We start from the raw sequence: 14,595 nt of genomic DNA, 5'->3' as shown, positions 1-14,595 counted from the left end.
TTAAGCTGTTTTCATTCTTCAGAGTTTGTGAAATCAATTCAAGGACAGCATTTTTCATGAAAGAGATTAAAATAAAATAGAAAGAATGAAATATAATAAATATTAAAGTGGATTACACTTTATTTAAGTATGTATTTAAATAATACAGATGGTAAGCATAATATATTATTCAGAAATTTTTGTTTTTATGTATACATACTGTGTAATAAGTCATACATATTTATCTTTACTCTGGCCCTCACTAAAAAAATTCTGAAAACACTGAACAAGAGGTACACGTCGACTTCAGACCCTTCAAAAGTGCTCTGAAAATGTCAGTCTTCTCTGATCTGAGAACCAAAAGCAAATAGTTGCATGTAGCATTCTCAGGCAGGAGTCTAAAGAGCATGTATTCTGTACTTTTCCAATTAAAGTAGGAGACAATAGGGTTAAAATCTTTGGATGGATGTGTTTAAATAAGAACATTGACTGGAAGATGATGGTGCAAAAGATAATGGAGTTTTATAATGATAGTAATAGATGTGAAGGAAATTGGATCTAACGATCTCATAATAAAGTAATTATGTTTCTTAAATTGTAGTGTGTATCACTAATGGCAATTTCTATTGCATGTATCTATGCCAGAGGCACCTAAAGATATTTATATCATTACATATATATTTAATCATATAAATATTGTTCATACATGTTATTACATATATAATAATATATAATTTTATATATGCAATTTATGTATGTATGTATGTATGTATTTATTATCATGTGCTTTTGTTATAAACATACACTAGTGAAGAAAAACATCAATTATCCTTTTTTGGCCATGATGTTCATTCATACTTTTTAAAAAGACATACTGTTAGAAGGCTGTGATGTCCCTGTGGATTAACACGCTGGTAAACCGTGTATAAGTTCATTACCAGCAGCAGAAGTCTTCTGGCCATAAAATAGCAACAAATATCCCAAGACCACTTTTGTGTTCTCCATTTATTATTTTCTGTCAAATAATAACGCATCCCAATTTTATTTATCATATTAGAAGAAAATACTTAGAACATTTTGGTGCATTGACTTCTTTATGATTAATGAACCTAAATTTAATTTCACGTCCAATCCTATATAGTCAACTCTTTATGAATTCACTCTCCTCCCAAAATCATGATGCATGTCCCATTATAGCAGGTACTATTTCAGACAGAGCAGATGCTTCTCTCCATTTCAGTATTTGTAATATGAATGCACATGCGTTGCACAAAAAGCATATCTCTCAAAGATTCCCAGTGCAGGCAGTCTCTTTAGATCTGCAGTGTTCCAGTAAACAGACACTAAGTCCAGAAGTGAAACAACAAAGGCCATAGTTCCCATTTGAACCAATCTTCGTGGAAAGCAACTTAGTTAAGTATTAAACAATCTTTACTACTTGGAACTTGTTCTTTTAACACGGAATTTATAGGAGATTTTCAGTATGTTTATGAACTCCAAAATGTCATGAATTTTGTGTACATCGATGCAGAGAGCTCTCTAGGGAGTGGAGACATAGCTTTCATCAGTTTCTTGAAGGCATCCATGGCAAACAAAAACATCACAAAACAAACTTTCATAGCTTCAAAGCCAGTCTTTATTCTTTCATTCCACAATTTAAACCCTGAATGTTCTCTGTCCTCAGATAAGACCGAGCACAGGTTGTTTCCCCCCGCCCCTTGTACGTGGATAGTTTATTCTTGAAGGCTTTCAATAGGTAACACCTGAGGTTCTCTTTTCTAAAAGTGAGACAGACAAAACTTCATTGGAAAGAATAAAAGTTGAGAAGAATGGTTTTAAAGAAGGAAAAAATGCCAAAGTCTGAGTCTCTTTAGAGATGTTTATGTCCACTTTGGAGCAGCAAAATAAGGTACAAAACTTGCTGATAAATAATGTGTAGCTTCTGTAGTACTAAGTGGAATCACAATGGAATGTCAATCCAGGTAAGTTATTAGGAAAGTGCTTTTGTTAAGTCAACATTTCTCTCGAATAGCAGAGGTTAATATTAACGTGGTTTCCTAGAAAATGATTCTCTCCTTACCATAAATCACACGACCAGTGCACAACAGAGGCCATTTTTGAAATATCTCTTAAAATCTGCAAACAAGGAAGTTTAAATACATAACGTGTAGTAAAAGATATGTGGCAAACTTTATGACATGGTGAGCTTCGATACTTTTTGCTTCAGGTAAAGCCGATCTTCCTTCATTAGGTCAAGATAAGTTCAGAACACAATAACCTTGGGTGGATTTTCATTAAGTAATCCTAAACCTGCAAAAGTAGGTCAGTTTTCTGAATTAATACAAAACCAAAGTCTCACTTATTCAATACAAGTTTTGTCAGTGTCAAGGAAATGACCAAATTTTTTTTCAGTAACACAAAATGTTGATTTATTTTTTTTAATATTTTATTTATTTATTTATTTGACAGAGAGAGATCATAAGCAGGCAGAGAGACAGAGAGGAAAGCAGGCTCCCTGATGAGCAGAGAGCCCGATGCGGGACTCGATCCTAGGACCCTGAGATCATGACCTGAGCCAAAGGCAGCAGCTTAACCCACTGAACCACCCAGGCGCCCAAAATGTTGATTTCAATATGTGTGGCAACAGTTAGGAGTGATAGTTTAATTTGCATGTTCTTAAATCACAGAAATTAATCAATTATTCCTCTATTACATCCCAAACACATTCACTGAACAAATCATTCACTGCTTTCTATGTGTCAGACACTGCCCTAAGTAAGTGGCTGTTCCTAAGAGTTTGTGATGGTGAAAAAGAATAGGAGTGATTCCTTAACTTCAATAGATAGAACGGTTGGTAAATGAATAAATCACTTTGTCTTGGACAAGCATTGGTAGTGATTAAGAAATTTTGGTATCACAAGTGAGATGGCAAAGAGCGAATTGTTTTAGACAATAACAACCACATCCTGTGGGCTTATTAAGTGCCACATATTATGCTAAGGAGTCAAAAGAGCTGTGTCTAAAGTACACAGAAACCTCACAAGGCGGATATTTGTAATAGGACTCTGGGTCACAAAAATGACAGAAACCCAACTCCTAAAGCCCAATAAAATAGGAATGTAGTTAGAACTCTAACCACAGGCACCAAGTTCTGGGAAAAGTGCTATTCAAGTTCCTCACTGGGTCTGTCAACTCTGTTCTCTTTGCAAGTCTCCTACACTCTTCCTTCTTGGTCTGTGGATGGATTTCCTCTGGCAGGAAACAAGACCACTACTAACATTCAAGTTTTACATCTTAAATTTTTTACACCTAAGAAAGGCTATCCTTTTGGAGTTGTAATTTTAATATTCCTAGAAAGGGACATTATTAGCCAAGGTTTATTCAGATGCCCAACACCAGACCAGTGGTGTTCAGTAGGTCATGTCTCTTATATTAAGGTAATAAGATCTCGAAATTTCAATCTTTCTTATTTTACCTCCTTTCATGTACTTTCATCCTTCTCTCAATTGTTCAGAGGAATCCTGAAGTGTTAGCATTTTTCTACAAGGTAAAATGAAAAAAAAAAATACATTCACATTCATTTATGGGTTTGGTTTAATTTTTAATTGATGTTGGTTGGTTGGATTTTGTGTTGTTTTGTTTCTTTTGCTTCCTAACTAGTTTCTTGAGACTGAAGAGGAAGTCCCTGAAGAAAGTGGGTGAAAGAGTTTATGTAACAAAGATTTAAAAGCCAACATAGAGGGAAGGAAATGACTCTGACTCCCATACTTGGAAGGAAGATCGTTGAAGGTTACCTGGGCTGAGAGAGAGAGATGAAGGACTGGTGGAGCCAAGACTTCAGAAGATGGAATCTCTAGACCAGAAGGATCACAGGAGAGTTAGGGATGAGAGGGAAAAGTTAACATGAAAATATGGCCAATCATCATAAAGGGTCAGCTCTAGGAAGCAGAGTGGAAGCCAAGATCACGCACTATCCCTGTGGATGCAGAAAAGCCCCGTCAGTGGTTATCGTCACTATTGGGCAAAGACTGGCTGTCATTCTCAGCTGCCTCTACTTCAGTGATGTATTATCCAGCATATGAGCCTATGCCCGTAACTTCGCAAAACCCCTTGTAGACACTATTTTTATCATCATCTCAGGACACACGTGAGTACCCCAAAATAGCACAAGAAACCAGACCCACGAAATACAGCAGTGGTGGAAAAAGGAAAACCCCAGTGCAGGTATGTGAGTGGGCTCAAGAGTGGAAACACTCACCCTTATTTCCAGGGTAGTCATGTAGATGGCAGGTAGGAAAGGGAAAGTTTCAGATAAGGTGCTGGCATGGGTTGCAGGACAGATGAAAACGTAATGACCTCCTGGATAGAAATATTCTCCTTTGACATATGAGGCAACTGGTTTTTAAAGTTAAATACTTACCAAAGTTCACAGAGCTAGGAAATACCAAGCCACAAGGCAGACTCAGCCGTGGCTGTGAACAGTGATGCGACAGTGCCTCAACATTCAGATCTTTATGGAAACTTCTTTAATAACTAAAAATGTGCAAGAGGTATTTGTGGAAAATTTGGAATCAAAATTTCAGCTTTTTTTTTTTTTTTTATGGTGCCAGCTTCTGGCACCCAGGAATCATACAGCTATCTGAGCAGCCATGGAAACAGATGGTTCTAAGATAATGTATACAGTATTGGGAGAAGCGTTTTTGGTTTGGGTTTTGTTTTTTGAAGAAAAATGTAGTTATCTCCAGCCATTATTTTTCTAGATATGTGTGTCTTGAACTCACATTGGAATCGGGGGGCGGGGGGTTGTGGGTGTTTTGCATATGTATGTGTCCATTTTAATGAAAAATTAGTATGTGCATGGTATGGATCATTTGGCCCACTTAAGTGATAATTTTCAAGGGACAGAAGGACCCCAAAGCCATAGAAAACACAGAACTTTAATTGATATGCATCTTTAAGAACTTTTTAAAAATCTTAAATAAAATTCATGGTAATTATAGAAAAATCAATTATTACTGAATTATTGAATTACTATGCTTCTAAATCATCATTTTCATAGTTTTGTAGTATTGTATTACTTGAAGATGCCCGATAGTACTAAATGGCAAGTTAGAGAAACAGAATTCAAGTTAACTTGAGAATCTAATGGAAATTTTGCCTCAGGTAGCTATAAAAGGTATTGCAAATATGTTGTCAATCTCTCTCTTTCTCTCTCCCTCTCTGTCCATCCATCCATCTCTCATCTTCCCAGGTCTCCGCTCGCCCTCATTCTCTCCTATGACAACTGCAAGGGGAGCAAGGATCCGGAAGCTCTGAGTTTTTGACATTACAGCTCTTATTATTCAAGAGCAAAGAAAGAACTTCTCTCTAGCTTTCAAGTACCAAGTTCCTTAAAAAGAAGAAGAAGGAGGAGGAAAAGGAGGAGGAGGAGAAGACAATGACCTTGATTAGTCCTAACTGGGCCACATGTCCTCCCTTGGATCATACCTGGGGCAAAGGAATTAGGCACCAAGACTGGCTGTTCCTCATTCGTGTGTCTACTCTTTCCTCTGGAGTGATGTTAACATCAGCCCCACCAGAGTCAATGTTGGGTAAGGAATAGGAGCGATGAGTGGGGCTGGGGCCAGCTCTAGCTCGCTGGGTGTTGACTGTACGCATCTCTTCCCAACTCTAGATGCACTATATGGGAATCAGCCATAGTGGGAATTTATACATAATAGACACCAGCATACGCTGCAATCTAATACATTTTTTGTTTATTTTCCTGAAAGCAGATTGTTACACATTTACCAGAAAGTCCTGCATGGGAGCACCCCCCACCCCCAGGGCTGGGTTTAGGAAGACAAAGTGTGGAGAGGAGAGACAGGCTATGCTACTATCAGACCCATTTATTTTCTATGAGAGCAGTCGATAAATAGTATCTACAAAACCAGCAGGTATATTAACTTTTGCAATGGTTTTTCATGAACAGAATTCTGGGATTAAAAATGGTCATTTAACTACAACAATTATACATTAGCTATCCTGCGACAAGAAAATGAAAAGCTTTAAAGGTTTAAAAAGAAAAAAAGGATATCTTTTTAAACTTCCACCTGCTTTCAGACTGCTCCAAGTAGAGTTTTGGAATTGTTTTTTACATGGCATTTACTCACCTCACAAGTGTTCAAATAGAGAAAAATAATATTAACATGTTTCAAGAAAAGAAAAAAAAATACCATCTACATTCAGATAATTCTGTAAAAACATGACCCGTATACCATGGCATTTCATTTGGAATAAATTCTACCTTAGTCTTTCCTCAGGTCATTTATGGAAAAATAACCCTGTGGTTGAGTCTGTCTTTGCCGAGGAAAATATCATATCCCGATGCCTGTTACCCATGTTAAATAATGATAATATAGCATAATAATGATAACATATCATAATAATGATATATTTGATAAATATTCTAAAGCATATATAGAATATAAATATTCTATAGCATGTGGGGATTCTTTTCACAAATCCCCACATGCTATACAACAGCCATTATCTCACAAATATTGGAACACTACCCACATCCCAGTCTCTGGTTTCATTTTAATGCAAGAGTGAAAGTGAGCAAACTTCTATGACTCTCTCTCAATGCTGATATTTCTAAGATTTGAGGACGTTCCTTGTAAAATGACTCATGATCATGGGCTAGGCTGCCTAATTAAGTGCCTTTTTCTTAGATCATGCACATGGCTCCCTGTTTTTTGTGTCAAAAGAAGTTTGTTTGTTTGCTCATCTCTTTGTTTGTTTGTTTGTTTGTTTTTTCCCAAGAGAAACTTTTTTGTCAAATTTTTGTTGTTGTTATTGTTGTTGTTGTTGTTATAGATTTTATCTACTTATTTAACAGAGACAGACAGCAATGGAGGGAACACAAAGAAGGAACGTGGGAGAGAGAGAAGCAGGCTTCCTACTGAGCAGGCAGCCTGATGGGATCATGACCTGAGCCGAAGGCAGACGCTTAATGACTGAGCCATGCAGGTGCCCTTCTTTTTGTTAAATTTAGATGTAACTACATTTATTGAGCAAATGATAATAATAGCTATGGCATAACTTATCACATTAACACAGCTAACATCTATTGAACACTTACTACCTTGCCTGGTAGGCACTGTGCTACAGACCACCTTACTTTCACCATACTACTGAATCCATACAATAGCCCTAAGAGACAGGAAATCTTATTCCCTTTTGACATATGAGAACACCGAAGCAGAAAGAAGAGAACAAGCTCTCTCAAGGTCACAAAACCATTGAATGGCATTGCCAGGGATCAAACCCTGGTGTGACCCCAAACTCCATGCCCTCAACTCTCTGAGTCTGTTAGCTAAAGGACTAAGGTGCTTCACGTATCCATTTCCCACACACAAAGTCTCTGGGGTGCAGGTTTTGTTAGTTACCTTTGCAGGTGATCATAACAGGGCTCAAGGAGTTTAGGAAACATGCCCAAATTTCTAAAGCTGCAAGCAGTAATTGCCTGAAGTGGATTTCAGAGCCAACTAACTTCTTACCCTGAGCTCTTACTCCTACTGTGCACTTCTCGGCAGAGTTAAGGGATTTAAATGTGTTATAAGTTTACTTATTTGAAAATTTCAAGAAAACAGGCTTAAATGATTAATGTATCAGTGTTTGGCTATATTAAAAACATGCCATTTATTCAGAGTCTCAATTCTATTACAGTCGAGGGTAACAATAGAGAGTGAGCGCTAGAGTAAATCACAGACTCCCACCAATTTTCTGGGAAGAAAATGTCAGAGGGGGAATCTATGCTATAGAAGAAGGAGAAATGTACCTGCACTAGCCAGTAGAAATAGAGTCGATTGTTGAATCCAGGAGGCATTATGCCAGCCAGCCAGAACTCAGAGAAAGAGAAAACAAACAGAGAAATTGGGCAGAATCATCTGTACCCTTTAATCACAATAGAGCAGCCAGAACAGGCCACGCTGAGTTAAACATCCATCGCAACCGCACTGCACATAGCCAACTCCGAGTCACTCCGGCCCTAGCACCAACTCTTACTGTAACGGCATCATAATGAGAAAATGACATGCAAATGAAGTAAGCAGTGGTTAGGGGCAGTCACAGACCTGTAATTGCCTCAATTTGGGGGGAGTTGTGGTGGGCTTCGGGGGATGGTGTGCAATTCAGAACAAGAATAATTTTCATGAAATGACAGACCATGACACCTGTGAGAGTTAACCTGCGTGGCCTGTGCACTCAAGGGAAGGAGCAGAGCCTGAGTCCTGTGACCTTGTCACGTCTCAAGTGGACTCCAAGTCTGGGTTAATCTAAGTGATAAAGCATGTAGATTTCCTCATTGTCTTGCCACACCTGATCACTGATGCATGGAAAGGAACCCTAGAAATCAGAAACAATGGGCTGGAATGAATAATTGGAAAAGTAGACCATGTTTCTCATAGCAGAATCAACAACACAAAGGTACCAGTTCTCAAGGAGCACAAAGAGAGCCAACAATGTGACCACTTTGAACCACTTCAAAATCTTGAAATTAAGGAAAACTTAAAGTTCCTAATGAAACAAAGGTAATTGGTTAAAAGAGTCCCTGAACATAGGTTGGAAGGGGGTCTCGGATTCGTAAAATTCCCTTTCTCAGTAAGAATTCTAACAAATCAGAGAGTTTGGTAATTAGGAAGGTGGGGATGAGGCGTATTACAGGAGAAGGTGTTTGGCAAGGTGGACAAGGATCAGGCCCGTCATAGTGGCAACAGGCTCAGAGGTAGTCCAGGAAATTTTCAAGATATTTATTTGTTTGTTTGTTTGTTTGTTTGTTTGTTTATTTGGAGAGCATGTGCTAGTGGGGAGGTGGGGGGAGGGAGAGAGAGGTTCAAGCAGGCTCCACACCCACCCCAAGGCTCACTCTCACTACCCTGAGATCAAGACCTGAGCTGAAATCAAGAGTCAGTTGCTTAGGTGACTGAACCACCCAGCCACCCCCTCTCGATCCAAATTTAGGTGGCTATATACACTAGCAGACTTGTAGACTAGGGAATCAGGAACTTCTGTTTGCCTTCTGGAATTATAAGCAAAGACAGAAAGCTTTCCTCACTGCCTTTAGGCCAGATGAAGTGTATCACTTAGAGCATAGGTAATAAGCGTTACCTCACTGCGTGCTCAGATCTGTCTTCCCCCAGTAGACTGTGAGCCCCTCACAGACAGAGAAGCCCCCTCACACAGCAAAGACCAAACAAATATTTATTGGACAGAATAAATGAAGAAATATTAAAGTCTACTTGTATTGCGCCAACTCATCTTGAAACCATGTCAGGAGAGCAATGGCAAGTCTTTGTTCCCGTGCAGACATTCCTCTCCCGTTTAAACCCAAACTAATTCAAAGTCTGATAATTCTGCCTTTTAAATTATTTCTTTCTGAGAGATACTATTGCTTGTTTGAGCTACCCACTTTGCTGCTGCTTCATCTATCTTGTTCTTAACTCTGGATCTGTGGCCAGCGTCCTACGGGGTGGGCACCACTCGACACAAAATGAGTGGGAGTGGGATGGCCCAAGCTGCCCTTCAGCTGAAGTGTGAAGTAATTGAAATGTGAGTTTGCCTGCCTCCCACCTCCTCTCTCAGTAGCCTAGATTGGGAAGATATTGTGTATATTTTCTTGGAATAATGCCACTCACATAAGTATGGCAATTAAAGCTTAAATCTACCCTTCTATTTCCCAATATCCCTGTTGAGGGTGCTGTGAGACTATCTAAGGATGAACATGGCCACTGCTATGACAGGGTTAGGGTTAGGTTCCCAGTAGGGTTAGATTAGTGTTAGGTTAGAGTTGGGGTTAGGGTTAGGGTTAAGTTGCAGTTAGGGTTAGAGTTTGGGTTATGGATAGTGTTTGGGTAGGGTTAGGGTTTGAATTAGGGTTAGAAGTAGGGAGCACAGTACTCCAACAAATACGAGAGAGAATGTGAACATCTTGTACCCATTCCTAAGTTGTACATGCATGCCTGAGATGGTTTCTCAACTCATGTTGTTACAATATTTGTGCACGTAAAGACTGCTTAATTCGGTATATCATTTGCTCTGAGAACACAAATAATATAAACTCTATAACAAAGAATTTGTCCCTAAAATATTAAAAGAAGCTACCCCTGAGGCAGTTTGAATTGTAAACAATGGTGAATGTAACACAAATAATGTAACATAAGACAAAATCTACTGCAGATTGTAAATAATTTCTAAAAACTTTTTTGCTATAATTACGATCTAAAAATGCAAGGAAACAAATACAAAGGTAATAGTTAAAGAAATACCAAATGAGAAAATGCCCCATTAAGCTAGGTCTCTACTAGTGAGTCTATGTTTTTCAAACGATTTTCCCATTTCATCTCAATTGCTGAATTTGTTGGCATAAAGCTGTTCCGAATATCCATGTGTATTGAAACTGTGGGAATAACCCCTGTCTTGTTCCTGATATTGGTGACTCACTCTTCTATTTTTCATTATTGGTCTAGCTTCAGAAATGATCAGTTTGATCTTTTCAAAGAACCAGCTCTAGGTTTTGTTAATTTTCTCTAATATTTGTCAATTTCTAATTATATTGTTTCTCACTTTTATTATTTCCTTTTTTCTATTTTGTCAGGGTTTACTCTGGGTTTTTTTCTAACTTTTTGTTGTGAAGTCTTTTGATCATTGATTTCAAACCTTTCTTCTAAAGTAAACATTAAATGTAATATATCAGTTGCCTAATTGCTATGATATAAGGTAATACATATTAGGTATCAAATACATGATATAAACAATCAAAAAAGATACTGGGAAAGCTTCATAGAAGAGGAGATGACATTTGATATGGGCCTTAGTTAAAAGGTTGACTAGAAGGGAAGTTTGGAGGCAGAAAGAATGATTCCAGGGCACAGAGTGTTCGCTGAGGGGAAGGTGCATGCCGGGAAGTGGAAGGACACACTATGAAAGAAACAGTTTCTAATACTGTAGGGATTCAAAAACTCTCTTAAAACTCTTTTTTTTTTTTTTTTAACCTTCCAAGTGAAGGTTTTGTTAACCTTGTGAAAGCTGCGCATGTGAACAGATGTACTCTGGAAAAACAAAATCGGATCAATACTGGCCAGAGAACAAAGGGGTTCTGACCTGAATGATTTCCACGTTTGGCTACTGTATATCAATCACAGGCGACAGCAGCGACTGTTCTGCTGTGACAGAGAAGATCTAGACTGATTTCCGTTAGACATGCTTCTGCTAAAATAGATTAATTCTTAGTCATCAGAATCTGATTTGGGCTCAAGCTTAGCAGGCTAATTTTCAGCCTATGGGAATAAAGTCACGGTAATTTTCGGATCATTTAATGGAAAAGAAGCCAGCAATGATAGAAGAAAAACACCACGCCAAGAAACTACCAATGTCAAATATTTCCTACATCTCTAAACAGCATCTGATCAGGGTTTACTTTTTTTTTTTTTAAAGATTATTTATTTATTTATTTATTTGACAGGGATCACAAGTAGGCAGAGAGGCAGGCAGAGAGAGGGGGAAGCAGGCTCCCTGCTGAGCAGAGAGCCAGATGCGGGCCTTGATCCCAGGATACTGGGATATGACCTGAGCCGTAGGCAGAGGCTTTAACCCACTGAGCCACCCAGGCACCCAGGGTTTACTTTTAAAGGCACAATTCTCCTAATAATTAAGAAGGGGATTTTTCTCAGGGTGCATAGTTTACAACTGGGGGAAACATCACTGGAACAAGGCTCATTAAACCTTTGCTTTTCATCACAGTCTAACTCTTGTTGCTGAGGTTCCCTACAATTTGATGCAATGGTTTGGGGCAATTATTTCACTTCCAAAGGAATATAGGGTGTTTTGGAGCAAACAGTAAACAGCAAGGAATACGCCAGTGGGAGCTTGGTATTTAAGGAATAGGAATTGGTGGCTTTTCTTTACTTTCTCTCATTGAAAAGCTGCCCTTGTTCTATAACCAACTTGACTCGAACACACACGTACTTATTAAATGCAGGCATGCCTTCCATGCATGAGGAAGGCATGGATGAGGAATAGCTCCTGATGAGGAATGGCTCCTGATCCTTGCCCTTGAGATTGCCCAGTGCCATAAGGAGACAGTGTGAGATGTGCTATAAAAGGAGGAAAGTACAAGGTGCGGTGGAAACCCTGAGCCTGAAGAAGTTAGAGGACACGTCCCTCAGGCGGTCACCATCTCACTGAGTCGTGAAACGTGATGAGAACTTTGGCAGGATTATGAACTAGCAGTCACACCCGGCCGTTCAAATACTATTAAGTAAACAACAGCCATTAGTCCTATTTTACCATTTTTTCCACCAATGTCCTTTTCTCTTCTAGGATCCAATTCAGGATACAACATGGCATTAGTTGTCACATCTCATTAGCTTGCTCAGCTCTGCGGCAGTTGTATCATTTTTTCTTTATTTCCCATGACTGACAATTTTAAAGATACTTGACCATGTGTTTTATAAAATTCCTTCAGTTTAGATTTTTCTGGTGTCTTTTTAATGATTGAATTGGAGTTATGAGTTTGCAGGAAGAACATCACAGAGGTGAGGGGTCTTCATTGCATCAAATCAGAGGTACAAGGTATCAACCTGACACAGCACCGTTGGTGTTGACCCCCAACCCCTGGTTAAAGGTGCTTCAAGTTGAGTTTGCAAAGTATAGCAAAGTTATTAATAATTCTCTTTTCTTACTCTTGTCTTTGCCTAAGAGTCAATAAGTCCATGCCACACTCAAGGGAAGAGTATCTACACATACCATTTGAATACTTTTGTAAGGAAGATTTTTCCTTCTCTCCCATTTATTTATTTAATCATTTATTTATTTCTGTTGGGACAAATACATTTTACTTTGGGTTATTATTTTTTTTAAATATTTTACCTATTTATTTGACAGACAGAAATCAGAAGTAAGCAGAGAGAGAGGAGGAAGCATGGTCCCTGCTGAGCAGACAACCTGAGGCAGGGCTTGATCTCAGGACCCTGGGATCATGACCAGAGCCAAAGGCAGAGGCTTTAACCCACTGAGCCACCCAGGCACCTCACAGTTATTATTCAACACTATAGCAATACTTTTTGTTCAAATTGTTCCAGCTTTGGCCATTGGGAGCTCTATCTGGTCATCTCTGGTGTCCTTTGACAGACACCCACGTTTACATTCTTTCAGCATTTCCTTGCTTTTTGGGCACAAGATGCTATGAGATCACATTGTACTATCCATGAACCAGTCCTAGAATCAGCCATTTCCCAGTGAACCCTGTCTCATTTTATGGGAGAACAGTATTTATTGAACAAGATATGCACACTAGGTATGGAGTTTTTTCAACGTGTTTATAACCTGAGATAAACTCGAAATGGATAAAAGACCTCAATGTGAGGCAGGACCTGCCAAAATCCTAGAGGAGAACATAGACAGTAACCTCTTTGACATCAGCCACAGCAACTTCTTTCAAGATATGTCTCCAAAGGCAAAGGAAACAAAAGCAAAAGTGAAGTTTTGGGACTTCATCAAGGTCAAAAGCTTCTGCACAGCAAAGGAAACTCATCAAAACAAAGAGGCAACCCACTGAATGGGAGAAGATATTTGCAAATGACTACAAAGGGCTGATATCCAATATCTATAAAGAACTACTCAAACTCAACACACACAAAACAGATAATCACATCAAAAAAATGGGCAGAAGACATGAACAGACACTTCTCCAAAGAAGACATACAGATGGCTAACAGACACATGAAAAAATGTTCATCATCATTAGCCATCAGGGAGATTCAAATCAAAACCACATTGAGATACCACCTTACACCAGTTAGAATGGCCAAAATTAACAAGACAATAAACAAGAAGTGTTGGAGAGGATGTTGAGAAAGGGGAACTCTCTTACACTGTAGTCAGGATTAAAAATTGGTACAGCCACTTTGGATAACAGTGTGGAGATTCCTTAAGAAATTAAAAATAGAGCTACCCTATGACCCTGTAATTGCACAGGGTATTTACCCCCAAAGATATAGATGCAGTGAAAAGAAGGGTTATTTGTACCCCAATGTTCATAGCAGCAATGGCCACAGTCACCAAACTGTGGAAAGAACCAAGATGCCCTTCAATGGATGAATGAATATAGAAGATATGGTCCATAGATACAATGGAGTATTATGCCTCCATCAGAAAGGATGAATACCCAACTTTTCTATCAACATGGATGGGACTTGAAGAGATTAGGCTGAGTGAAATAAGTCAAGCAGAGACAGTCAAGTATCATATGGTTTCACTTACTTGTGGAGCATAAGGAATAACACAGAAGACATTGGGAGATGGAGAGAAGTGAGTTAGGCCAAATTGGAGGGGGAGACAAACCATGAGAGACTATGGACTCTGAGAAACTGAAGGTTTTGGAAGGGAAGAGGGTGGGGGGTTGGTTGAGCATTGTGATGGGTATTATGGAGGGCACGTATTGCATGGAGCACTGGGTGTGGTGTATAAACAATGAGTTTTGGAACACTAAAAAAATTTAATTTAATTTAATTTAAAAAAAAACAGGCATGAAGGAAATAGAAGAAATAATAGCAAAAAAAAAAAAAAAAACTGGAA

At 38.7% G+C, this 14,595-nt stretch overlaps 1 protein-coding gene and 1 long non-coding RNA gene across 3 annotated transcripts in view; one reads left to right on the top strand and one right to left on the bottom strand.

Moving 5' to 3' along the window:
- Nucleotides 1-1,592: 1,592 nt before the first annotated feature.
- Nucleotides 1,593-14,595, bottom strand: part of SLC4A4 (solute carrier family 4 member 4) — a 457,437-nt gene continuing 444,434 nt past the window's right edge. For both annotated transcript variants that reach the window (XM_059385120.1, XM_059385100.1), the window contains one exon: nt 1,593-2,289. In XM_059385120.1, the coding sequence (XP_059241103.1) occupies nt 2,274-2,289 (16 nt within the window). In that variant the 3' untranslated portion in view covers nt 1,593-2,273. The remainder of the gene's footprint in view (nt 2,290-14,595) is intronic.
- On the top strand, nt 3,673-12,488 carry LOC132015892 (uncharacterized). Its single transcript, XR_009403814.1, has 4 exons — nt 3,673-4,203; nt 5,231-5,570; nt 6,860-6,990; nt 12,340-12,488. It is a non-coding gene; the product is annotated as an uncharacterized LOC132015892 (long non-coding RNA).

This window comes from Mustela nigripes, chromosome 1, assembly GCF_022355385.1.
Source record: "Mustela nigripes isolate SB6536 chromosome 1, MUSNIG.SB6536, whole genome shotgun sequence".
Taxonomy (NCBI): Eukaryota; Metazoa; Chordata; class Mammalia; order Carnivora; family Mustelidae; genus Mustela; species Mustela nigripes.
Note: the sequence above shows the minus strand (reverse complement) of the source record. Positions and strands in the feature narration are given on the sequence as shown.